The sequence below is a fragment of the Bombus bifarius genome, unplaced genomic scaffold (assembly GCF_011952205.1).
Source record: "Bombus bifarius isolate JDL3187 unplaced genomic scaffold, Bbif_JDL3187 scf7180000007970, whole genome shotgun sequence".
NCBI classification, from domain to species: domain Eukaryota; kingdom Metazoa; phylum Arthropoda; class Insecta; order Hymenoptera; family Apidae; genus Bombus; species Bombus bifarius.
In genome coordinates, this window is record NW_022884356.1 from 5,392,282 (window position 1) to 5,419,196 (window position 26,915).

At 35.2% G+C, this 26,915-nt stretch overlaps 5 protein-coding genes across 8 annotated transcripts in view; all 5 read left to right on the forward strand.

The window, feature by feature from the left end:
- Positions 1 to 3,861, forward strand: part of LOC117213663 — a 57,955-nt gene extending 54,094 nt beyond the window's left edge. The window contains exons 4-5 of one of the 2 annotated variants that reach the window (XR_004488699.1): positions 108 to 953; positions 1,047 to 3,861. Coding sequence is in view for 1 of the 2 variants with exons in the window: in XM_033459205.1 (XP_033315096.1) it covers positions 108 to 582 (475 nt within the window). In the remaining variant the exon portion in view is untranslated. Of the gene's footprint in view, positions 1 to 107 lie in introns of both variants that reach the window. The other variant, XM_033459205.1, reaches the window with a different exon arrangement.
- A 5,535-nt stretch (positions 3,862 to 9,396) lies between these two features.
- Positions 9,397 to 12,227, forward strand: LOC117213683 (solute carrier family 52, riboflavin transporter, member 3-A). 2 transcript variants are annotated; one of them, XM_033459240.1, is made up of 3 exons: positions 9,397 to 9,467; positions 9,557 to 10,264; positions 10,388 to 12,227. In XM_033459240.1, the coding sequence occupies exons 2-3, from the start codon at positions 10,032 to 10,034 to the stop codon at positions 11,469 to 11,471; spliced, it is 1,317 nt and encodes a 438-aa protein (XP_033315131.1). In that variant the 5' UTR covers positions 9,397 to 9,467; positions 9,557 to 10,031; the 3' UTR covers positions 11,472 to 12,227. The 2 variants fall into 2 exon arrangements, with proteins under 2 accessions (XP_033315131.1, XP_033315122.1); XM_033459231.1 differs by having other exon boundaries at positions 9,404 to 10,264.
- An 88-nt stretch (positions 12,228 to 12,315) lies between these two features.
- Positions 12,316 to 14,381, forward strand: LOC117213674 (riboflavin transporter 2-like). The gene has a single exon (XM_033459220.1). It carries the CDS (start codon positions 12,466 to 12,468, stop codon positions 13,789 to 13,791), a length of 1,326 nt encoding a protein of 441 aa, XP_033315111.1. The 5' UTR covers positions 12,316 to 12,465; the 3' UTR covers positions 13,792 to 14,381.
- A 123-nt stretch (positions 14,382 to 14,504) lies between these two features.
- Positions 14,505 to 17,578, forward strand: LOC117213694 (F-box/WD repeat-containing protein 9-like). The gene is made up of 8 exons (XM_033459250.1): positions 14,505 to 14,606; positions 14,739 to 14,828; positions 15,438 to 15,597; positions 15,953 to 16,098; positions 16,175 to 16,404; positions 16,682 to 16,928; positions 17,013 to 17,288; positions 17,357 to 17,578. Exons 1-8 carry the CDS (start codon positions 14,568 to 14,570, stop codon positions 17,441 to 17,443), a joined length of 1,275 nt encoding a protein of 424 aa, XP_033315141.1. The 5' UTR covers positions 14,505 to 14,567; the 3' UTR covers positions 17,444 to 17,578.
- A 428-nt stretch (positions 17,579 to 18,006) lies between these two features.
- On the forward strand, positions 18,007 to 25,627 carry LOC117213651 (transportin-1). 2 transcript variants are annotated; one of them, XM_033459184.1, is made up of 15 exons: positions 18,011 to 18,334; positions 19,446 to 19,521; positions 19,614 to 19,793; positions 19,864 to 20,212; positions 20,311 to 20,512; positions 20,595 to 20,988; positions 21,072 to 21,383; positions 21,457 to 21,694; positions 21,784 to 22,073; positions 22,178 to 22,276; positions 22,368 to 22,463; positions 23,502 to 23,577; positions 24,892 to 25,066; positions 25,156 to 25,282; positions 25,439 to 25,627. In XM_033459184.1, the coding sequence occupies exons 1-14, from the start codon at positions 18,128 to 18,130 to the stop codon at positions 25,261 to 25,263; spliced, it is 2,802 nt and encodes a 933-aa protein (XP_033315075.1). In that variant the 5' UTR covers positions 18,011 to 18,127; the 3' UTR covers positions 25,264 to 25,282; positions 25,439 to 25,627. The 2 variants fall into 2 exon arrangements, with proteins under 2 accessions (XP_033315083.1, XP_033315075.1); XM_033459192.1 differs by lacking the exons at positions 23,502 to 23,577; positions 25,156 to 25,282; positions 25,439 to 25,627 and having other exon boundaries at positions 18,007 to 18,334; positions 24,892 to 25,044.
- The last annotated feature ends 1,288 nt before the right edge of the window (positions 25,628 to 26,915 follow it).

Here is a 26,915-nt window from a genome sequence, read left to right on the forward strand (position 1 = left end):
AATAAGTACCTTAGAACTTAGAACGCCATTCTACTGCCATCTCTTATCGAATCTTGAAAGCTAAATTTAAACGAAGTTTTGATGGAAACTTAACTTTCCTTCGTCAGGTATGTCAGCTGGTCAGCCTATCTACTTCGAGACGAGGAGCCCAGCACGGTGGCGATCAGTCTACCAGGCGCACCTTTCAGCCGCTACTACGCTCAAGAATCCGCAGACGAAGGTATCATCATGGAGACGAATCTTGACACGAACGAGGTGAAGGAAAATCACTGTCCTTTCCTCACGGACAAAGGGCAATTAAGGATCCGGCTGGAATGGAACGAGAGCCACTTGCTGTTCCAAGCAACCTACCACAAATACGACGACGTGTGCCGCATCCACAATCAGCAGATGAGACGGGAAATCGCCTCGCTGCAAGCGGAGAACTACAGTTTGGAGAGGCAGCTGTTCAGTTACCAGAAGAGCCTGGCGTACACGCAAGCGCAGCAACAACAACAGCAACAGCATCAGAATCAGCCGCATCACGGTGGCCATCAGGCTCACCTGGAGAGATCCGCGTCCACAGACACCGAATATGCCTGACAAGTGGAACAACAGATGCACCCGAACGAGCTGCCAGCCGCCAGTTGTCGGCGACAATTGCCTATCGTGCACGAGGACGATCGTCGCGTTCACCAGAACCTGGTCCGGATGATGGATCGACGATTGAGCAACGTTCAGCTTCAGCAACGGCTGTACGAATCAGAGACGGTCTATCAGCAACGATACGGGGACGGCTCACCGCGTCAAAGTATCGTCGATCAGTCGTCGGAGCCGCCTCCTCATCCTCCTCATCATCGTCATCATCATCGTCTGAGTATCGTGCAGCAACCCAAGTCGGCGCGATCCAGCGTGGGCAGATCGGACAGCGGGTCGGATCGTGGAAACGATCGTTACTCTGGCTACTATTTGGGGTACGTCGGTCAGGCAGCGCACAAAAGACGTAGGACAACTTTCTGGGAGACCCTGACGGGTCTTGTGTGCTCATTGGGCGCTTTGGCTTCCAGGGCTGCCAAGATGGCCACCAGACGGGGAGAGCCACTTTGAAGAAGCTTAAGCCCGTTCTCGCGGACCAGTGGACTGGTACGTTTTACGTTTGGGATCACGAAACGGATTTCCAAGATACGGAGCTACGAATTGATGATTTATCGTGACACGTTGCGAACGCGTCCCGGAAAGCAGAACGTGACACGGATAAGAAAGAGGGAGAGAGGCAGAAAGAAAATATTAGGGGGAAGTAGAGAGCAAAGATCATCGATGGACCAGAAGTACGACCAAGAACGTCACTCGTTTCGTATATTCGTCGTATTTAATTGCTGTATCTCGAGGGATCGCTTGTTTCGAGGATGGAAGACTACCCAGCGGTGTCAATGTTAAATAGAAAAACGAAAAGAAAGATATAATGTTTCATGTTCCTGGTGGGCGCTATACAAGCTCGTGACCAGATTACCGATCAACTCGACAATATAGCAGATGGATGAGGCGAGCAGAGAGAAGAAACGACGGCGGCAAGAAAAAGATAACGTAGCGTGCGGACTCGGAAGGTATCGTTCGTACAAGGACAAGCGATCGATCATTTTTCGTCCATTTCTTTGTCGTTGGAGTCCGGTTTAAGGAAAAGAGCAAGAACGAAGAGGGTGAATGTCTCGTTTGGTTTGACCTTCTCGACGATAAGGCAGCTCCGGCCGAAGAAATTTCGGCTGAATGGAACCAACGCGACCTATTCGGAGCTGTTCTTTCTCGAGAATGGTGACAGGAGGAACCAGGAAGGTTGTTGACGTTAAAACAGCAAATCGTTCCGAATGTTGGTCAGATTTCACATACGTATACATACACGCATACACTTGGTAGGAATCAGAAAACAAAGAGAGGGAACCGAAAGAGAAAAGAGAAAGGGAAAGAGAACAAGGTCTCCCTCGATCGTGAATTCTATTATGCACGTATATGAATACAATTCTATCTACTACTTTGTCAATTTACTAAGGGAAAACAAGAAACAAAACAAAAAACCTATTTTCCTCTAAAGACTTTTTTCACCTATCGTCTACGACTTCTTTGATAATAAAGAATCCGTGCGCGACGTAGTCGTCGAGTCGTAACAGCGTAACTTATTATTACCGTAGAATACTTACACCTAAACGAATGCAAACAAAAAAAAATTTAATAATAACAGTACTAATGAATAATACCTTAGAGTGCAGTCGATGTTACATAAACCGAAAGTAGGGATGAACGAAGGACTCGATTTCTCGTTGCAGAGTAATCGACGTGGTACACTATAAACATGCGTCTTTACACTTCTACACGAATGTACACATATACGAAAATACACAGGCATCAACGTTCGTACTCGACCATCGGCTTTTTTTCAAAAACTAAAAAGCCAGAAAAGACCAGGGTAAAAAAGAAACAAAAAACGATGCGAACGATTCGTGTGAAATTTTTCACTGTCCCATCGGGTGTATACGTTCGATTTATTTGTTATCGTGCGAAGAGCTCGTTGATTTCTTTCGTTAATTACCCAGTCCAATATATGTATGTGTGTCAAATCTATTTTTCTCAAAATTTAGCAATTGCGAGTCGCGCTAATCGTCGTTTTATCGATAAATCAAACTATCTGGAGATACAAGTACGCGTTGTAGACAACACGATCGAAGGTGCAGTTTGAACCAGAGAGAAATTAACGAAGATACCCGTACAGAGTGAAAGAAGCCAGAAACAACGTGGCGTGTGTAACATTTACAGATCGAAGAGGTATCCAGTTTATTGAAAATGTCAAAAGTACATATTCGTTTCTCTAGCCACTCTGGCAACGTTCTACTGTACCTTTGTATCAGTATAGTGTCACCGTACGTGCGAGGTCTTCGACGATATTGCACATTTTAGCCTTTACGTCGCGCGCTTGTCACCTAAATTCTTATCGCCTTTCGCCGGCTACTCGTCATCGATGTTTCCATGTTACCTTTAATCCGTACACAATTTTCAAATGGGACGCATTTTCCAAAAGACACAAGTTTATTATCTTCTATAGTCCTTCGGGATCTCTAAAATTCTTCCGAATGTCATATTCTTTTTATCATGGAAGTCGATCTTTGAGAAACACCAGTATCCTCGTAATCTCTGTGTCCCCTATCCCCAAAGAGTCGCCAACTCCTTGTGCTTCGTCGCTCCCAAATCCCAAAGCAGTTTGTCCCCGCTTCGATTCTCCTTTAGGCAAGAACAGATACTGGACAAAGACCAGATCCACAACAAACCCACAAACCAGACAGATGTAGATATCCCTTCGTGCAAACTTTCCTCTAGCTACCAACAACTCCTACACCGTTCTTCCCCGTTTCCTAAAGTAGCTCGCAGATCAGTACCTTTCATCTTCTGCTCCAACTCACAGTATGGTCCACCTAGAGACAAGAAAATGTAATTCTGTATTACTATATCGGTTTACTTCGTACAATATTGATTTTCTTCGCAGTAGTAGAAGCAGAAATTCTACGACCAATTCGCCTGAAACCTGTCTTTTCTCGTCCTGTGTCTCGGTCCTGATATGACGTCCCATTTGAAGACATCGTATCCTGCTCTTATCTTCATTCCCCGTGTAATCGTAGCTACAAATAACGGTGTACATCGAAACACATGTACATGAACGATACGTGCACGTCGGTGTTCGCATCAGGCTACATCGGTACCGAGGACGATCGATACACCACCGTTAGTCCATACACCGCATATACGTTTAACAGACCACCATGAATCGTCGTGTACCGCGCACGTGTACCCGCAGGTGATTCGGGCTCGCTTGTACACACGAAACTCGGGTCCCGCGATGCCCGATTAAAAGCATGGACGCGAAAGCCGATGCCATTCCATGGAATCCTGGGATATCCCTAATTTCCTCCGGTTAGCTCCGTTGCCTGCGATCTTGATTCCAGACCTCGATACGTCTCCAATTTCATTTCGCCTTCGCTATGCACGTCCTTTTCACTTCTCCAAGTTAATAGATTTAGCTTGACCTTGGTGTTGCAATTAAAGTATTCGTGACCTCGAAGAAGTAAACTTCGGAGGATTACAATTTAAATAGATTTATGGAAATAATATATCGACGAAGAAATGTTGTAATGCTCGGTCATTTTTGATGTTCCAAGTGTTTTTATTCGAAACGATCATAGAGTTTAGTTAAAAGAACGGCAAGATTCACGAAATTCGAGTTGATGCTTTTAACCGGAAGCGACGGTCGCACCGATCGAGAGAAAAATGCGTCGCATGAAAGTTGTATCCCTCCTCTGAAGTAGCGGAGTCTGTATACTTTGTATATAACTGTACTAAACTGTCGAAAAACTTTAAGAGTGAAAATTAAAGAAGAGAGCTGTGCCTACATATTATGCGCGATGCGGAGAAAGGTTTCAAAGCGAATCGCACGATCGAGAACCTCGTCGTTTCGTTTTAACGATAATTACATTCTGCGATTAGACTTTGACTCGATTGTTTCTGTTGCATTTTCGTGGAGACCGCGAATAATCTACGTGTAATTCGTATAATTACGTATAATATTGTATACGTATACAATAATTTGTATAATTCGTGTCATTCCGTCTATTTTAGTCGCAATAATATTCAGTGCTGCTTTTGGAAATATTTGCAATAATTCCTGCTACAATTTCAAATAAAGTATCTACCACGAAATGTGCTCTAATTTCCAGTATAATTGCCACTTGAAACGGACACTAATGGTGGAAAAATTACTCGCCACGTGTTCTTACTAACGATATTGTAATCTTCCTCGGTAGGTCGAGCTTAGAAACCGATAAGGCGGGTCTTGATGGGACTAGCGACGATAAAAACGATAAATAACTCGTTCCGTTAATTGCGTTTCTGATATTTTTTGCGTCTATGAATCACTACTATTACGGAGGATTCTCCCTTTCGAGTCAGCGAAAATTTATTCGATTCCCAGGATAGAACCGGGCTGAGATCTCCGCGAAATCCTATTTCCATTTTAATATGGCACCCATTTAAATTCATATAACCGTCAAGATTACGTTCGACCGTGTATCTTCTTCTAATCTTGCGATAACAAAGATCCAAAGTATGATCAAGTTAGTAAAAAAGAATGAGGAAAAAACATTGAATTTGTCACGACGGGAAGAAGATAAAAGAAAAAGAGAGAAATTAGAAAAATAACGAAACGATGAACGAGAGACACGATCGTGCGATCCTCGATGATTCTACACCTACGGGGGTTGAGGATCGTCGCAATCTAAGTGTAACACGTTTCTGTAAACGTAACAGAGAAGAAATAATAGCGGAAGCGATTCGTCGTGCAGCGCACGCGCTTTCCACCAGTATCCTCGATTCAAAGTTTTCTTATCTAGTATACAGTCGTGTGTACAGGACCACAGACGGGAATCGTCGACGTCAATGCGTCTCCGAAGCTTGTCACATCTCCCGCCTAACGGCCAACGATCCTCGAACTTGGTTCTAGTCGACATTAATTAAAAACAAAAAAAAAAAAGAAGGAAAATAATGAAACGATCTTTTCGAAACGATCGCGATTCGTTCGAAATATCGGCGACCAGGCCAAGTTGAAGGAATTTTTTATCGGCGACAAAAGACCGATCGTATCTAATGTCATTGTATTGTTGTGTAATTTGTCAGATTTTATCGATCGTAACGTTCGCGTCCGCACAAATGCGAACACCTAAAGAAACGGAACCGTTTACAGGAATCTCTCGTGTGTCCCTCCTTGCCAGTCTAAGCTCTCCTGTTTCACGGTTTTCAATTTTCTATCGAAACGCTTGCGACAGGCGTGACAGCAGCTCTGACAATCGCACCTAATCCGATCGAACGATTAAATTCACGCGTCTGTCAGCGCGATAATCCCGCGATCTCCGCTTTGGCACGTTCTAATCGATGCGATACCTGATAAATGTTGCACGACACCTGGGAGAATTTATTAATGTCTGTATAACAAAGAATGCGTACACGTTTCAAGCTATTCGATAGTCGCAATAGGTGTGACTACACCGAAAGAAGAGGAATTCGAATAGCTCGAACGTGGAATGTTCTATCCAATATTCAGGATACGTAGCGTATTCGATATCTAGATGTTTTTAATATCTAGAATAGCGACAGCAGGAATTTCAGCTACAATTGGCATTCAATTTTCAGAGCTCTCGGCGACCTACGCCACTTTATAGCAATCCTTGTCCACACATTTTCCAAATAGTCTCATTCGGTGTCTAATTTTTCCTCCGCGATAATTCAGAACCCTTAGTCACCTTGTATGTCACACGACTGTCTAGTTTATTCCAGTTTCTTATACTATATAGAAAATTACACTGTGTACTGTGCGAGTAAGATAATACAACATTTGAATAATGTATAGATTAAACGATAGTACAATATGAAGACAAATTAACGAATAGCTTCGTTTTATCTCCCACGTGTCGTCGCATTAGCGAGCTCCCGAACACGCTTCGAAGTCCTCGTGCCCGCAATTCGGCTCGGCACTTCAGTCAATTAAACTCACTCTCGCGAGAGTCGGATGCGGGCCAGAGAAACGCAGAACACCAAGCGGAATTACATACGCATAACTATACACTACGATATAGTAGACACGCTCGGAATTTATCATCGGCATGTCGGCATATCAGTTGGGTCAAGGAGCCTCGTTTCTCTCTCTCTCTCTCTCTCTCTCTCTCTCTCTCTCTCTCTCTCTCTCTCTCTCTCCCCCTCTCCTTTCAATTTCCTTGATTCCATCTCTTATTACCGTATCTTCCAACCATCTTATACGTTTTTTCTTATCTCTTATTATCTGCAATTTCTTCCTTCGGTTAAAGAGAGGTCGTTTCGCGTCTCTTATGCTTTTGCGTCAGCGTGGATCAATTGACCCTTTTTATGGAGATCGACGCGTGTTGCTGAGCGATCCATCGTTGAAAAACAAGTGGAAAAATCGATCATGCGTTCTGAAAAGATCGTTGTGGATTATTCATGCAGATTTTTTGAAACTTTTGAAATTTTAGTTTAGAATGAAAATCGCGGAAATTGGGAGATCTTAAGCGATGGAACCGAATAAAAGGATGGTCCCATAAGCTTTTGTTCGGGCTATGTAAATATCGGACATCAGCCTCTTATCCGTTCGCTCTCCGAACCTGAGCCAATATTGCTCTTCCCCGCTCCAATGTCGCATAATTAATTTTTGTCCATCGATATTCCGAGTCTGTAACTCTTTTCAACAGAGCCGAGGGTTGGGGGTAGGATGTTAATATCGTACCTGTTTCCAGGTTATCGGTTTTCCTTAAAAACCAGATATGAAATATGAAGTGTGTAACAGGCAGCACATATCTATCGTCAAAAATCCTGCAGAATTCGTAGAACTTATTATGACTGGGACCTGATGACTATTTACGAGATACGCGAACATATACCTCGCGATGCCCTTTCCTTCAAATTGTCGCTTCATTTCCTAAACTTTGTTTAGTTTTCCTAGAACTTTTTACCTTTTATGTTAAAACACTCTGCTGACTATCTTTCCTTCTCTTTTCTGTCGAAGTCTATAAAACGATATTTTTCCGTATCATTGAAAGAACGCTCCATAACCCGATTGACGAACGATGGTGAATGATAGACAAAATTTCTGATCGAAACACCAAAAAGCCGATTTTTCATACACTTCTTAATCTTCTATGTGAACGGAACCTTGCAGTTACATGTCAGAACATCGTAGCGCGCTGACGGATGATGACGCCATAAAACAATATCAATTCCCTAGTTCATTTTCGCGGAAAGGACCGCTCACATGTTAGTTCACGAACTACGATCGCCTGCGATGCGAGTTACTTTACTCGAAATAATTTTTCTTACAGTAAGTTGAACGATATATTTTTCCTGGTGCTCCTTCAACGGGAGCGAACGTCACGTTTTTTCTTAACGACGAAACTCTCTCCTTCGTGTTACGTGCCGATACTTTTCGCACTGTTATCCTCGCGTCGTTAGGCCCGGTGCAAAACGAGCGACTTTTGTCGTTGCGATATCGCTGCGATCGTATATCTGTCTGCGTTGTTTTTAACTGCGAAGACAAAGAAAGACATGCGATTACAGCGAGATCGCAACGATAAAAGTCGCTCGTCTGCGTCAAACCTTGTCGTATTTTCCCCCTGTAATAATTTTAATGGTAAACAAAGAAAAGTACTTGTTTAAAAATAAGATAATAATTGACAAGTGATAAATGGCAAATGACTTGCAAAACAATCAACGACCATTTGCACTTGTGTTTTTTACGATAACGTCAGAAACTTTCGGTCGTTATAATTGCACAGAAAGAAAAAAAAACACCTTAAATATTAATTTTTGGCGATATTCCGTAACACGGCGACTCGAGAGAGTTCATCGAACGATCTAGTCGAGCGTTTCCTTTTTCAGCTTTTATCCTTGTCTAACGACTCTTTTTCGATTGATGTATGTTCGTACTTTTTACGCACGATGTAAACACACCTCTTTACGCAACAACCTTTTTCATGCGTGTGATCTATTTGAGAGAAAAAAGATACAAAAAAAAGAAAAAAAGAATAAAAAAAATGCGAATGCAAAACCGTCATACGTTTCTCAGAGTTTTGAGACATATACTAATGTACTTAAACCATCTGTGAGTCTGCCTCGTCTTTTATAAAGTTCTTGCTATATTCAACTGATGGTGGTATTTATTTCGTTCAACCTCTCCATCTACGATTTAAGTATTAATCTTTATGATAAACAGTCTTACAAACTACTATTACTACAATTGCATGAACATCTATAGTTACTTGCTTTTTGCTTTAAAAAACTTACGTTCTCTTGTACTTCGTCCGTTCGCATTCTATATTAGACAATTTAGGATGATATCAATTTTCGTAAAAATAACATAGCAGAAGATATCAATAAAAATGTTCCAACCAAAACCAATTACATTCCATGACTGAATCAAATCAGAAACAGACATATTGTACCATGAACTGCACAATTTCTGGGAAAAAGTTCAAAAAATGAATTTGGCCATCTTTTTAAGAAACAAACTCTGCGCTATTACAACCTAGTGCCTCCCTCCCGCCCACAGAAAACATCAGGAGGGTTTTAATTATTATTCATTAATGCAAGTTATCAAAGTCAACGGAACATAGTTAAAAAAAAATGTGAGAACTGATACCATTTTTAATTTATACTGTATATCTAACAATTTATCCATAACTATGATAGTGAAAGTGCATAATTATTTATTATATAATTATATTATATAATTATTAAAGTCAATCATTAATCAGCAAAGACGATAGTCGTGTTGCGGCCGTGGCGATATACAGATTATCGTATCACAATTTTATCATATTATAATCGCTACCATCTTTGGATCATTAATTTTTTCCAACAATTTTCTACACGCAGTCGCAGAAAAGTTAAAAGTAACTATATACATACATGCGCACCTAGCGAACACCGAATTCATTCAGTTCCTGTCGTCGTGGCTGTAACGTTTGTTTGTTATTTTAAGGTTATGTTTTCCACAAGAAAAAAGAAGAAAAATGTCTTGAAAAAAATGTGTTCTGTGATGACGTTCAAGTGATCTTTCATGACTTTAAAAATTTGTTACCTAATTTTAAAAAATTTTTATTTTACAAGAAAATCTCTTTGGATGTGAAGATCGTCGTAATACAACGAGTTGCCTGCCTCAATACCGAAATAGTATTAAATAAAAGTGTCTTCTAAAGTCATTATCAACTAATACATCGAATGAATTATTTTTCTCATACTTGTCATTAATAAGATAAAAATAAGATCTTTCTAGAGGTTATATTTTGCAATTGTAAAATTTTGAACATAAGAAAGAACAGTTCTACTCCCATATGCTGTGTATGCACATTTTCTATAAAAAAATTAACTAATTTTAAAAAAACAGACTAAAAACGGCAGTGCAAGAGCAAAAAATTCATCAGCAAGGTCATTTGACCTATTTAGACCCACTGTTGATGAATGACAAAACACAGAACATGTTGAGCCAAAAATTAAGTAACAGAAGGTTGTTAGTTGATCTACTTGCACTGATGTTTGGGCTTGGTGCATGGATTGGTGTGAATGGTATATATGTTCAACTACCACTTCTTGTGAACAATGCTCCAGAAGGATGGAGTCTTCCAGCTCATATGGTTATGCTAGTACAATTTGCCAACTTGGGACCAATACTATATACATTATATATAAAGTATGTATATGTTAAAAATAATATTTTCAGTTTATAATATATGAATATTACAGCTCACTAAATATATGTATATATATATATATATATATATATATATATATATATATTATTTTTCTGTTTTAGATATAGTAAATGGGCATGTGATAAATACATTACCTATGTCCTCCTAGCAGCAGGAGCACTATCTACTATTATATTAGCTTTTGTATATAATAAAACAACGATAATATTTGGCAATGAGCATTCCACTGCTTTGCTGTCATTGATGTTTGTAACTGCAATTGTTGGATGTACCAGTTCAGTTCTTTTCATGCCATACATGAGGAACTATAGAGAAATTTATTTAGTATCCTATCTTGTAGGAGAAGGACTTAGCGGATTTGTGCCGAGTGTAGTGGCATTAATCCAAGGTGTTGGTGGAAACCCAGAATGTTTAAATAATACTAAAGCTGAGTCTACTCGTGTAGAACTCACACCTTATTATCCAGAACCCCGATTTTCAAGTCAGACTTTCTTTATTTTTATTGGTACTTTGTTGTTTTTGTGTTACTTAGCTTTCTTGGGACTGAACAATTTGTCTATTGCCATTGGAGAGCGTGTGAAACATCCAGCAAGCATGGAAACATTGCCAACAGATACAAGAGCACCTCCTAGTTATAAAACCAATTCTGGTTGGACTATGTCTAAGGAAGTATATTCATATTTATTAATTATGATGGCAGTGGTTTGTTTCTTAGGTAATGGTACATTACCAAGTATTCAATCATATTCCTGTTTACCATATGGAAATGTTGCGTATCATTTAACTGTTACATTGTCATCAATGGCTGGTCCATTGGCAATGTGTCTAGGTTTTGTTATTAAAATGCCAAAAGTGAGTTTCCTATCTGGCCTGATGGTTATTCTTATAGCACTTTCTGGTTTTGTTTGTTTCTTAGCTATCGAATCACCTACGCCACCTCTGCAATATAGTTGGGTGGGTGAATTTCTAGTAGTCCTATCTTGGATATTAATTAGTGGTTTAATAGGATTTATAAAATTGGGTATCACAACATTATTTAGACCTGATCCTGGTAGGGGTCTATATTATACTGGTGTTGCAACTCAAGTTGGATCATTAGTAGGAGCAATAATAACATTTGTTTTAGTTAATCATGCAAAACTATTCCATTCTTATTCACCATGTTCAATGACTTCAGTACATTGACGTTTAATATAAATAATTTTATTAGAGAAAATGGTATAAAATTAATTAAGAAAACAAAATATATTTCTTAGCTCTTGTTACTTATGATACATATACATGAAAGAGCAGGGTCTTATCATTTTTTAGTCTTATAAATCTAGGGGGTGGAACTAGTTGATTTACACAAGTAGGAATTAGTTCAGATTTTATAATTTTGATCTTAAACACAATTGCAATTCCAAAGTTGATTTTATAGATTACTAGTATTAAACCTGCTTATACTCTAAGCTGTAAAATATCAAGAAGATGAATTTTTATGAAACAAATGATTTAAGACAAATAGCTAAAATGAATTTTTATCTCCATTCTGACCTTGATTCACATAAATGTACAAGACATAAATGTACTTAAAATATAGCTCTGTATATTTAAACAAAATTGTTTTGTACATAGAATGTACAATTATAATATATTTATTATAATATATTTGTCTATATAAAAACATGTCACAATGAATGCTATATTTACCATTGATTTTACTACAAAAATGTACAATGTTTAGTTTTATGACGATATATGATCTAATAATCTTGGATATTAAAATATACTTCATAAAATGTTTGATTATCATTAAGTCAATTGAAAGAGGTATGATTGTTCAAATTTTATATTTTATCTGATAAATTTTATTGTATGGATTAAGAAAGACCTGAAGCCAGACATCTCATGACTTCATCATATCAGTTTCCCTGACATGAATATATTCAATGCTGTACAATCTTGATTAACAATCTGGTACTTTTTATAATAGTTTTATAATCATATATAATATAAAGTGAGATTCTTAGTGAAAATATCTTATTTCAGGTGAGAATTAGGTGAGAATATTAGGAAAATATTATGAAAAAGTATTATATGATGGTTAATACTACCAAATTATTAATGTTTTGTTCATTATGCAGGGATGTTATACAGGAATATATAAAAATTTGCTTTTCTTACAGTAAATGGCAAAATGACAGATATTGCACAAGTCTCAAATAGATGCTATAAAGAAACTTATATCGTGCATTTTCTTATAATATTATTCGGCATATCTGCTTGGATTGGTATCAATGGGATATTTATTCAAATACCAGTGCTTATCGCTACTTCTCCTGAAGGTTGGACATTACCAGCTTATCTAGTATTAGCAATACAAGCTGCAAATTTTGGACCTTTACTTTATGCAATCTTGCAATACTTTCAATGTAAACTAAATGAACCTTGGTTGATACTATGTTTATTGGTATCAGGAACTTCGGCAATGGGACTTCTAAGCTTCTTTTATTCAGAGAAAATAATTATTGCTGGTGATGAATACTGTTTGGTACTATATGTTCTAACATTTTTCAATGCCCTAGTAGGTTGCTTTAGTTCTGTATTATTTATGCCATATTTTCGAAATTTTAATGAAAGATGTTTAACATCCTACTTTATAGGAGAAGGATTAAGTGGTGTACTACCAAGTGTTATTGCTTTAATCCAGGGAATTGGAGATACTTTAGAATGTGCAATTCTTAAGAATAATAGTAACATAGAATCTCCACATTCGTTTGATCTATATTTTCCCCCAAATGTGTATTTTCTTTTCATTTCTGTTATTTTATTTCTATCTTTAACTGCTTTTGCTATTTTAGAATATTTTTTGGATGTTCAAAACACAAAACAATTTCATAATACTAGCAGCATAGTATTAAATGAGAAACAAGCAAATGTTTCTCATGATCATTATCTTAATGGCACACAAAAAGTGGACCATTATTTGATAAATAATGACAGGCATCTGACTAAACAAACACAAAATTATTTATTTACATTGCTTGGTATTTTTTGCTTTTTGAGTAATGGTTTCTTCCCTAGCATACAATCTTACTCTTGTTTACCTTATGGAAGTATAGCATACAAATTATCAATCACTTTTGCTCAATTTGCAAATCCGTTTGTGTGTTTATTAGCATTCTGGTTAAAGGTATCAAATGTAAAAGTTATTAATTTCTTATCTGTAATATGTTTAATCATTGGAAGTTTTGTTACATATTTAGCATTAATGTCTCCATCTCCACCATTACAAGCAACAAAACTTGGCATTTTTCTAGTTATTATATCATGGGTGATTTTGATAGGACTTACTTCTTATTTAAAATTAATCATTGTATCAGTATTTAGAACTACAGTATTGCCCAATATACTCTTTAAAGCAGGTGTAATTATGCAAATAGGATCTGCAAGTGGTGCAATATTTTCATTTATAACAATTAACTTTACAAATTACTTTGAAATGCATGATGATTGTGCGTAAATTGAAAATTGATATTGTCAATGTGATATCTTATATCTATTTTCATATGCTGTATATACAGAATGATACTTATTATAATAATACATTCATTGAGACATGTATTTAATTGATTTATGCATATATAAAAGTGTAACAATAATTCTTTTTATCAGTGTAGCTTTGAACAAAGAAAACAATAGAGCATATAAATTTACATTTATAAAGATATTTTTATAATTGTACATGTGCCTGCATTTATAAATTAAAAGATATAGGCAAATGAATAATACAAAGCAACTGTACAAATGAATCTTAAAAAAATTAGATATAAAAAGTATATAAATAACCAATTTGTTTTATTTCAAGTATTGCCTCCCAATTGCCATATATGTACTTATGATATGTTTGTTATACATGTACATATATTCTACTGGTTTCGAATTATATTTTCGTGAAGAAAAATCATTATATGTATGCATCATAATTGTTTATAATATATAAGAATTGATATATTTTTTCAAACAAGTAAAAACGAATGTTTACAATTGTATTTTAAAATTTAATGATTGTCAATTGATTGTTAATAAATATTATGTTAATTCAGAGAAATACTTCTTTTATACGAAATATGTGGAAGCGATATGTAAACGTTGTGAAATTTTATATATAGCGATTTGTAATAATTTGCAAGTATAATAAAATCAACGTAAAAGTAATTTAAACTTCGAATATATGTTGCCAGCCCTGCTCTTGAGAGATAGTTGTGAAATGAACGAAAATGGAGGTGATAGTGAGTCATGCGCATTCAAGGCTGTGTCGCGCACGAGACCAAAACGGTAAATAATAACGTCAGTAAAAAGCAACCATTACGTTTATTTTTTGTTATTACGAGCTGAATCGCTAGAACGTTTAACAGTATATCGAATGATATTGTTTAAAAACGTAACGTTCAACACTGGCTTTTCTAGACTAAAATGTGCGATGAAAACGAGAGTTGTACTCGAATTGATACCGATCAAACGAACCCCCAATTATCTCTATCAGATCTTCCAGTCGAGGTTTGTATAGATAAATATTATACATAAAATATTATACATATAAATATTATACGTACGTACTTTTGATTAATCAAAGAAATGTATATTCTAAAAAGCATGTATATACGTTAAAAGTTAGTATTATTTGAAATAATTGAAAAAATTTTTATTTTTTTAATAATATTTATAGAGTAACAGTTGTTTGAATATATTTTAGCAAATATGTTTGATTAATATAATACAATAACTTGTAAAGAATATTATATGCTATGTATATCGACTGTTTACAAACAATGAAATGGGTGTTATTTAAATACATTTAAATATCGTAAATAAACATGATGGGAGAGATATACATCAAGCAACAGTAGAAAGCTGAATAAACTCGTTTAGCAGCGATCTGTAACGAACTACTTTAAAAAATAAATGGAACGTTGAAAAATTTTATCGAAACATTAGTAAATCGTGGACGCCATTTTTAAATACCATTTTTAAATACTTTGCACAGCATATTTAAAAATCCGACTGTGATGTTATGTACGAACATAAAACTACATTTAAATGGGTCCTCAGTAGAAAGTATGTGTATTTTCTAATAGTAATTAATATATTTTCGTTGTTATATTTCAGATATTTCTTCACATCTGTTCCTTCCTAGATGCATCTACATTAGTACATGGCTTGAGTTTAGTGTGCAAACAATTTCATCAAATTTTAAATGACAACTCACTGTGGAAAGTGAGGATTACTAAGATTTGGCCAGATACTGGTTACCCAGTCTTGCCTCCTGGTTAGCTCAAATTGATAGCATCTTGCGCCTTGCACAACCAATCATTCTGTAAATAAATAAGACACCATCTATTACTGTATCCAATAATTAGTTTTAGTTTATGTTTTTCACGATAAAAAACATTAACTTAGAATCAAATTTTCACATACTACATTTTATAATGAGACTGGTTTGCAAGTAATCATATTTTGGTTAACATGGAAAAATATGATTTACAAAAATTTATGAAAAGCTATATTAATATTTAACAACATTGCATTTAACTTTCTACTTAAAATGTATTCTCTTACATATTAATAATGTTTGCTGATAATCATTTATATCTTCCTCATTGAAACTATATTTTTTTTTTAAGTTGAAGATGATGAACTGTTTTGGAAGTTATCATGTGTTGCATTGGAAAAACAAACATCATTATGGAGAAAAGAAAATGTCACTATGGAGAAGTTATCACTTGATAATGTACAATACAGTACTATCGATGGCTTGTTATTAATGCAGGCTAGTATAATATTTTATAATATTCATTCAATGTTACGCCTTTATAATTTTACAATATATTAATATGTGTACACAGGGTGGAAATATTTGTATATCAGGAGCTAGAGATCGATCCTTAGTATGTTGGAAGCTCCCTACAAAAGAAAACGAGAGAGAAAGTTACACGAGTATAGAGTTTGCTCATAATGGATGGATTTGGGATCTAGCAGCAATAGATAATACAGTCTATAGTTGCAGCTGGGATCAAAGTGTCAAAGCATGGACGCTTACTAGCACCGGTCTTGCTCACTTCAAAACTTATGAGATGTACATGAAAACCAAGCTGGTCATTTTCGCTGCTCTCGTTATGGGAAGGCCGAGCGAGGAAGGCACAAATATCTTTGTTCATAAGAGATAGTTAGACGTTAATGTACATTCAACAAAAATAGTGTTAAATTGCAAACATAACTTTTTTAAGGTATTTTGAAAAATGCTATCAAGTAAAAGACTCTGCTTTCACTCGCTCTGCCAGAAGTGACTGCGCAAAATACTGCATCATTTTCATAAAATAGAATTTCCTATAGAAACGTTATTAATTTTTTAGGATCGTCGGAGGTGCTTTATTGTGTGTTGCATCATGCCCAGAGTTAGGTCTTTTTGCTACAGGATCATTTTGTAAAACTATATTAGTGTTTGATTCAAGATTATGCAAACCCATTATAAATTACCAACCACATAAAAGAGCAGTCATTAAACTGGCTATGAGTTCTCACTTTATTCTATCGGCTAGTGAGGACAGGACAGTGTCTATATGGGATCAAAGAGCAGGAAGAATTATGAAAAATGTCACGGTAAAAATGTTAAAGAATAAAAAGATTAAATGTTCTACAAAAACATAGTCAAGATTTGCATAACTCAAAAGGAATGCTTTCTAGATTTCCCAAGAATCATTTCCTATGAGTATGTGCATGCAACGGGACATGATTTATGTAGGAGATGGTAGTGCAAAACTGCATGTACTTGATCCAAGAAATGATTTTAAACGTGTCAAATGTTACACCACCGAACATAAGAAAGGTATCAATGGTGTTCATTCTACACCTGGATGTTTGATCACGAGTTCTATGGACCAAACGGTTCGAATTTCCAGTCCTACTGATCCTCCACAACATCTCACTACCTTAAAGTCTAGTTATGGTGAAATAGCTAATGTGAGTAGCTCAAAATAAAGATTTTTATGAACTTTAATTATATAAATTTAATTTTTTTTATCTTGTAGACGGATTATTTAAATGACGTCCTCGCAGTTTCTGGTACAGAAGGAATTGAAATCTGGAGACCGAGATCGCAAATCCAATATGCATAAATATGTCGATAAATTAATGATTTCTATAAGCATTTCGCTTTTCTATGGTATATATCCCACAAATTTTAATAAACGAATGAAATTACAAGAATATATATGTATACATGATAAAATTTAATAAATGCTTTGCTATAGTTTTTGTTTTTTCTCCTATATGTTTACTTCAAAATATATCATAGAATAAAAAAGTAAACATATTGTTTCATTATAATTGATCAATTAAACACAACAGATCATTAAAATACACGCTATCATAAATAGCGTGTCTTTCTACATTTGAAATTCAGCCGCTAAACAGTAGTGTAATTATTCCTAATTCTTAATTCTTTCAAGATTGGCTTAAGAAACAAATACCTCGTACCATCAACGATTTCAATCTTTCAAATCATTAACGGCCAATATCATACATCCCACGGAATAACGTTAAATTTGAAAAACGTTGCATAGCTTAATACAAATCGAAACAGAAGGCCGATCGATGTCACTGCTGTCGCCGGAAGAGCTCGTCTGCTAAGTACCAAAAACGTTCAATTGTCTATCTGGATGAATTAACCGAAAATGGAATATCGTTACGAAACGATGTTAAATATCCACCTAATTATCCTGAACAATTAATCGCGGGCCTGACAGTACAACCTAGAGAAAATTAACTAAAGAATTCTGGTGTGACAGGCCGGTATCTTAATGCTTTCGTGGCGTGATGGTGGGGGCAACCGTGGGGAGCTTCCGTTTATCTGTGAGGTCAGAGAAGGCTGGCTGCGTTCAGTGGTGCTGTTGAAAAACACGATGAAAATGGCGTGGCAACCGCAAGAGGAAGGACTTCGGCAAATCTTGACGCTCCTCAAGGAGTCTCAAAGCCCGGATACGGCTACTCAACGAGCTGTACAAGAAGTATCCTTTCATATTTGATCAAAATTCGTTTAGTGCTTTGGAAAAAAAATTTGTCCCAGAGATTTTTGTTCCCGGTGAGTACACCCGCGACGCGGTAACGAAGTGAAGCGGCTAGGTCAATTAAGGGGCGTGCTTTTCGTCGCGATAAAATTTTCTGCTCCTTTTAAATAGCGTTGGAAATTTCATTAAAAAGACGTAGAAGGGAGTCTCAACAGATATCAAGGCTATCGAAATATTCTATTTGATGTAAGATGGGTAAATGTTCGGCGCGCTTTTGCGCAGCCTGTCACGAATCCCCTTTTTTGTCGTCTACGGTTCGATTGAAAAGCTGTTGAGACACCTTATTGTAACTAATATGATTTTTTATGATCGGGAAAGCCATTTCGTAGTCGTTCACATTACTTTTTAGGAAATCATTCTGCTATTAATATTAGACTCGGTAAGAGTAGGTCGACATAAGTTGATAGGTTTTTCTCGAATAACACGTGAGTTATACTCAAGCGCCAAGAAATATGTTAACGATACATGATATCTGTCGCGGGGCGCGTCGGAAATGCCGTTACTGTCGGTGACGAGTTTGTTTTCTTGACGCCGTAATCGATAAATCTTGTATATAGTTTCGGCCATAATATTAATTAAACAGACTGGAAATGACATACACAAACGAATGTTAGTGAAATGTATCTGTTGGGAATTGCAGCTGGCAATAAATGTTAAGTTAACAGAACTTAAACTTAAACTTGGATTTTTTTACACATTTTTCGTACTATATTATGTACATATATATGTATGTATGCATTTATATGTAATCAAAATTTTGAGCAAAGATTTTATAATTGGAACAGTTTTATATATTTATAATAAATTTGTTCATTCATATAATAGAAAATTTGTGATATATTTTGTGTGGTATGTTGCAATTTATTTTCTGTGTTAATGTGTTGAATGTAAATAGAATATCTTTTCACATTTATTATGTAATAGTAATAGTATTACAACAAACGATAATTATACAAATATGCAATTCCTTTTTATTTTAATAAAAATTGATCAATTGTTATACTTTGATGCACACTTATTCTTAGAACTTTTTCTTATCAATATTTCTTAGAAATTGGAAGAATTAAACAAATTTCCAGACTTCAACAATTACCTTATTTTTGTTTTAACAAAACTCACATCAGAGGGTACGTATTTCAAATATAACTTTTGATGTAACCTTTAATAATTTTTATCTGTAAAGATAGGTTTTTTAATTCAATTGTTTTTCCTTTTTAAGATGAACCTACGAGGTCTTTAAGTGGACTGATTTTGAAAAATAACGTTAAAGCTCATTTTTATAAGTTTTTACCAGAGGTTACAAATTTCATCAAACAAGAATGTTTATCTGCAGTTGGAGATTCATCACCTCTGATTCGTGCAACTGTTGGTATTTTAATAACTACCATTGCATCCAAAGGTATAGTTATTATTTAGTAGAAATAACTATCAAATAGCTTCAGAAAATTACTAAATCTTGTTTCTAATAGGTGAATTAACTAGATGGCCGGAATTGTTACCTGCACTTTGTCAAATGTTAGACTCACAAGACTATAATGTTTGTGAGGGTGCATTTGGTGCTCTTCAAAAGATCTGTGAAGATTCTGCAGAAATTTTAGATTCTGATGCACTTAATCGACCATTAAATGTTTTAATCCCAAAGTTCCTGCAATTTTTTAGACATTCAAGCCCTAAAATTAGATCACATGCTACTGCCTGTGTTAATCAGTTTATTGTTAATCGTACACAGGCTTTGATGATTCATATAGATAGCTTCCTGGAAAATCTCTTCCATTTAGCTAATGATGATGATCCAGAAGTCAGAAAGAACGTATGCAGGTATAATTGCGTTCTTTCTTTTTTTATATAAAGTATATTGATATAAGATATAAGATATATACAATATCTTGTATGATATCATATTTATGGTTTTATAGGGCTCTGGTTATGTTGCTTGAAGTTCGAATGGATAGATTAATACCACATATGCATAACATAATAGAATATATGTTAATGAGGACGCAAGATCTTGATGAGGGAGTCGCTTTAGAAGCTTGTGAATTTTGGCTTTCATTAGCTGAGCAACCAATATGTAAAGAAGCACTTGCACCACATTTACCTCGTTTAGTACCTGTATTGGTAGGTAATCACAAAATAAAGTGAGTTTTAAAGCAAATGTCACGGAAAACTAATAAGTTTATAATGCATTACAATTTCATAGGTAAGGGGTATGAAATACTCAGACATTGATATAATACTTCTAAAGGGGGATGTGGAAGAAGATGAAATGATCCCAGATAGAGAAGAAGATATCAGACCAAGATTTCCTAAGTCAAAAACGCACCATTCACATCATGGTAATATGAACAAGCACTCAAACGAAAACGGAGGTTGTGATGAAGAAGACACAGATGCTGAAGATGGATGTGATGACGATACGTCACTTAGTGACTGGAATTTAAGAAAATGTTCTGCTGCTGCTTTAGATATGTTGGCAAACGTATTTAGAGAAGAATTATTACCAGTTCTAGTACCAATTTTGAAAGAAACGCTTTTCCATCAAGATTGGGTAATCAAAGAGTCTGGAATATTAGCACTGGGAGCTATAGCAGAAGGTTCTTTTCGTAACAGTCATTGATACATTACACCATTTTATATGGGTTTAAATCGTAATTTAATGCGTAATATACTATTGCAGGTTGTATGAGTGGAATGATTCCACATTTATCAGAATTAATTCCATATTTAATTAGTTGCTTAAGCGACAAAAAAGCACTAGTACGCGCTATTACTTGCTGGACATTAAGTCGTTACGCACATTGGGTTTGTGCGCAACCACACGATACACATTTGAAACCTTTAATGACTGAATTACTGAAACGAGTACTTGATGGCAATAAACGTGTCCAGGAAGCAGCATGTTCTGCTTTTGCAACGTTAGAAGAGGAAGCATGTACAGAACTAGTCCCTTATCTTGGATTTATTCTTGAAACGCTTGTTTTTGCTTTTGGTAAATATGCTCTTATACTACCGTTACATTGGACAAACGCTTATTGTTTTACTAATCATTCTTATATATGCAGGCAAATATCAACATAAAAATCTTTTAATATTGTACGATGCAATTGGTACACTTGCTGATTCAGTAGGACATCATCTTAATAAACCAGATTACATTAACCTTCTTATGCCACCACTTATTAATAAGTGGAATGTGTTAAAAGATGAAGACAAAGACCTTTTCCCATTATTAGAATGCCTTTCTTCAATTGCGACTGCTTTACGATCTGGTTTCCTTCCTTATTGCGAACCCGTGTATAGGTAGGTTTCATTAACCTCTATCTTTGTAGATTTGATAGTGTATTTAAATCTTTATGTTTATTTATTTATTTATTTTTTTTTTTTAATAGGCGGTGTGTATCCCTCGTAGAGCAGACGCTAAATCAACACATAGCAAATACACAGAGTCCAGAACAATTTGAGGCCCCTGATAAAGATTTTATGATTGTTGCATTAGACCTTCTTAGTGGCTTAGCAGAAGGGTTGGATTGTCATATGGAACGCTTAGTAATGAACAGTAATGTAATGCAACTGCTGTATCAGTGTATGCAAGATGTTATGCCTGAAGTTAGACAAAGCAGTTTTGCCTTATTAGGGGACCTTACAAAGGCCTGTTTCCAACATGTTCTACCGTGCATACGTGAGTATTTTTGTTATGTAATTACATAGTAAGTTTATTACGTTTATTAACGTTCATTATGTTTATATGAGTTCAGTATGTTCATTTGTTAATTTTATTTATAGCGGAATTTATGCCTATACTTGGACAGAATTTAAATCCTGAGTTTATATCTGTATGTAATAATGCAACATGGACTATCGGTGAAATAGCTATAAAACTCGGTAAACTGCTTTAAAGATGTAATCTATTGAAGCATCACAAAACTCTCTGGTAGAGTATGTATATGAATGTATTTTCTTTTTTCTTTTTTAGGTTCTGATACAAGTGCATATATTCCATTAATTTTGACCCAGCTTATCGATATAATCAACAGACCGAATACGCCGAAAACGCTGTTAGAAAATACAGGTGAGTATCTGTGTATAATATTTTCAAATATATAGTTTTTTCTACACAGCTTAGTATATGGAGCATACTTTTAAATGTTAGAGGGTAATGTATAGTAAAGTTTCATTATTTTCTTTTTTTTTTTTTGGATATCATAAAAATACAACTATGTTATTACTGTTCACCTATATCTCGTAGAAGTAATACCTTTTCTTAGAAGTATGCTCTGCACACGAGGGGAAACTTTTCATTTAAGGCATTGCAGTACACGTGTTCTGTATATTACAAATATTGTATAAAGGTTTTTATGCAATTAGGATATTCAACGATTGTTTAATGAGAAGTCTCCCAAATATACAGAGAAAGTCCCCACATTAGATTCAGCATTCGGTGGCATTTAAGTTTAGGTGCATTTTCCGTAAATAATTTTATTAAAGGTAATAACCACACAGACTGACGACTTCGAGTGGTTTTATATGACCACGCTTGCACGTTTTATGAGCGGGTTAAATTATTAGTATTTGTATATTGGACCTGATTTAGTGGTGTGCGATTGCCTGCAGGCTTCATATGGCAGAAATATACTGCAATTCAATATACTATGCTTGCATCTAAGCCCCAAATATTGTTTCAATGGTACTTTAAATTGGCTTTTAAATTCACGAGGAAAATTTTTATTTTTGTGTTTCTTGGTTGTACTTGTTTATATTAACATTTATTGGTAGAGATCATATTCATATCGGTTTTTTACAAATCATGGGCTCGCACGCTGCTATCTAATTTTTATTATTGTTTCAGCAGCTACAATAGCACGGTATTGCCTATGTTCATTGTCGGTATTTCATATGTTCACCTCTGTTCCCACTGTCTATTAATTGTTAATATTAAATTAATTATTATTGATTAAATGATTAATTACAAATTAATTGGAGTTTATAAACGACAACATATTCGCCTGAGTTGATCGTTGGTTCTCTATCAGTTTGTCTTATTGTTTGTGTTTCCGGTCACTTCACTACACTTCACTTGTCTACTTACCGAAATGAAATGAAACCGTAGCCATAACGATCGGTCGCCTAGGTTATGTGTGTCCCCACGACGTCGCCCCCATGTTACAGCAGTTTGTCCGACAGTGGTGTGTAAATTTCTTTATTATTATATTCTATTAATTATATTACCTTCTATTTTTATTAGCACTTTATTATTATATATTATTCCCGACTCTTCAGTAACATTGCATTAGGGGCTGCTAAGAACTTTTGTGCAAGAATATTGTAGCATATATAATATACATATATAGAGAGCCCATCATGATTTTGTTTCCATATTATAAACAAATACGTTATATGATTTCTCGATAAAAAGGGGTGCAGTTTATTCTAAGTATAATGTTAAACTTGCCCAATGGTTTTTTGCAGTAGTTTTTACATTTACTTTGTATATTTACCTTGATTTACTGCCACCATGCAAGTATGTTATAGGCTCTTATATAGTTCAGCTCTTAAGCAGTTTGAGTCTAGGGTAGGTTTACATTTGTCACGTTTTTAGATCTGTGTAATATTTTAGCCTGTGTATTATTGCCTTGCATTGAAATCTAGAAACATATATTCTTTCTTTCTTAAAGTATATTTTTCACTGTGTACAGGTAGTTCCAATCAAAAGTGTCCTTTTGCATGTTAATTAACTCAGCATCAATATTGTGAAATACATCCTAGTTATATTCTTGCTACCACAACTATTGCTAATGTCTCTTTGCTTTGTAATATCAAAATCTTTAAAATTAAAGGGATGCTGTCAAATGTAAACCACACCTTAATTAATAATCTTGTACTAATACAATGCCGATCATATTAAAATAATATTTTAATGATTCGCATAGAGTTGAAGAAATTATTCTTGGATAAGGTTTCTAAATGTTTTCAAAAAGAGATACAAAAGTACAGAACATCTGATAGAGGAACTCTATCTTATCTTATGTTAGATTAGATAACATTTTTTTATTTTCTTAGATTAATAGTTTGGATTTTTTATTCTAAATTGTTCAACAAATTGAAGAATAGAAACATAAAAATAAAAAAGGGTAACGTTCGTTAGGTAATCCAAACATAGGACTGGTCTCACCAAAACTAACAATTTTGCCACATTAATGGAGATGATTTATTCCTGTATAACTTACATAACTTGTGAGAATGAATATTATGTCAAGTGACTAGTTGTCATTTTTTGCTATAATCATACTCTTATAAATGTAAACAGTTTAATTATAAAGAAGGTAGATTTATCATTACAATAATAGTTCAGGCAAACAATAACTTTATCCAGTAAAGCTGATGTGTACTATAGAAAAATATCACTATCATATTTAGCATACATTCTTTAATTATGATAAATATACCTTCTTAAATCATTAATATTATTCATGACATAATGTGCACACATACTTTATTAGGTGTACCTCTTTGAGAAGCATAAGAGATAATGAAGAAAAGGATTCGGCATTTAGAGGTATGTGCCAGATGATTACAGTAAATCCTGCAGGAGTTGTACAAGATTTCATCTTTTTCTGTGATGCTGTTGCATCTTGGATGACGCCTAGAGAAGATCTTAAGGACATGTTTCAGAAGGTATATCAAAATAAATCATCACAACTTAAATTATTTTCAATTGATTAATTGTTTTATTGTACAACATTGAGAAATCTGTTCTTCTGTAGATATTACATGGGTTCAAAAATCAAGTTGGTGTGGAAAATTGGAAACGATTTTCAGATCAATTCCCACCACAACTTAATGAACGACTCCATAATATGTATGGCGTTTGAGAAGCCCCGCCTAAATGCGGTAAGTTAATCCCGAAATTTGTACTTGTGTCAAATGAATTCTGAACAGTTTTATATACACATATACATAGACAGATAACATAGACAAAGGATGATCCTTACTTAAGTACCAGTTTTGGAAGTATGTATTAAAGTGAAGTAATTGTGTCTCTTTCAGAAGGCCGCTTTAAGGGGAAGGCCAAAAGGGGTTGGGCGGGAAACAGAACAATGGGTGTTCAGGGTGGGTGGGTGAAACCACGGCCTCTTCTCATCAACATCGTTGTCGTTACCGTGTTATGGTCATCGTCAGGCTCTCGGGGGAATTAATATGCGTTATTAGAGCTGCAATCAGCAAGAGGTATAAATGAAAAATCAAAGTGAGAATGAAACGAAGAAAATTGAGAACGACAAAATAAATGTCATGGGCCGAAATGTAACGCGTGGGTGGGCGGGTAGGGGGGGCGGGAGGGAGGGAGGAACTGTGTTGGGGTCACCGACCATTTTACAGTAAAGGTATCATAACTTTGACGTTAAATCGCATTGCAAACAAAAAAAACAAAAGTGATACCTTCACGTAGTGAAAACGTACACGCTGTACACTCCGTTTCCATTAGCGCTGTGTAACACTGTTATGTGTTTAATTCTCGCGTATTGAAACGAGACATGAAGTGCTGGCAACCAACTAGCCCAGCTCTTAAACGAAACTGACTTCTCAATTATCGTGGAGGAGGAAAATAATAGCGAACAACAAGAAATAAAACAAATGAAAAGGAGAAAATAATCGAAATACAAAAAAGGGTATAGATCTCACGTTATAGAGCTTGCTAAACTACTGTGATCGAAAATCTATATATTAGGAAATATTGATTTTTTTTTTCTTAAGGAAGATAGAGAGATATTACATTCTATATGATGAGTTGTGTAGAGCTTTAGACGGTGGTAGTAATACTTATTTGATATAAAACTAACAAATAGAGAAGTATGTTAGTAGAAATTTCATAGTGTACAGAAGGTTTTTGAGAATATGTATTTTTATACGTTGAAACACAATATAAATGCAGAGAAAGTGCCATTCCGTTCGTTTCGAACCAAAATTTTTCTGCTTACTTTATTCTCTCCTTGCTGATTGTGATATTAGGTTATATGACACTTTGTCGTCATGTATGAATGGAACGTATTTCAAATGGATTAATATATACATACTTACATATAAAAAAATGAATGTATGTAGATATTATATATAATTATATATATCAAATATGATGTTTTAACCCACAGACTATTTTGTGATTAATTTTTTGTTAAAAATATTAAATTAAGATCACATTAGCTCTTAGTGTAAATAGGTAAATACATTTTAGAGTGGAAGATTTGTTATCACTATATTGTTTCAAATTTTTTGCTTATGTATTACATCCTAATGGGTTAACATTATTTAAAGCAGCACGTGGGAGCGAATATAGTTTGAATATGATTTGCAGACAACGATTCACAGAGTTTTGAACCTATGACGTGAAATCTAACGCGATGTATGGAAATTTTCGTCGTGTACACGCCAATCTCCATTTCATTTTTCTATCTCTTTTTGCGTTTGTAGAATATTTTTCGAATTCAAGCGCTGACTGTGTCATTCCAGTCCAGTTTTTGGGCCAGTT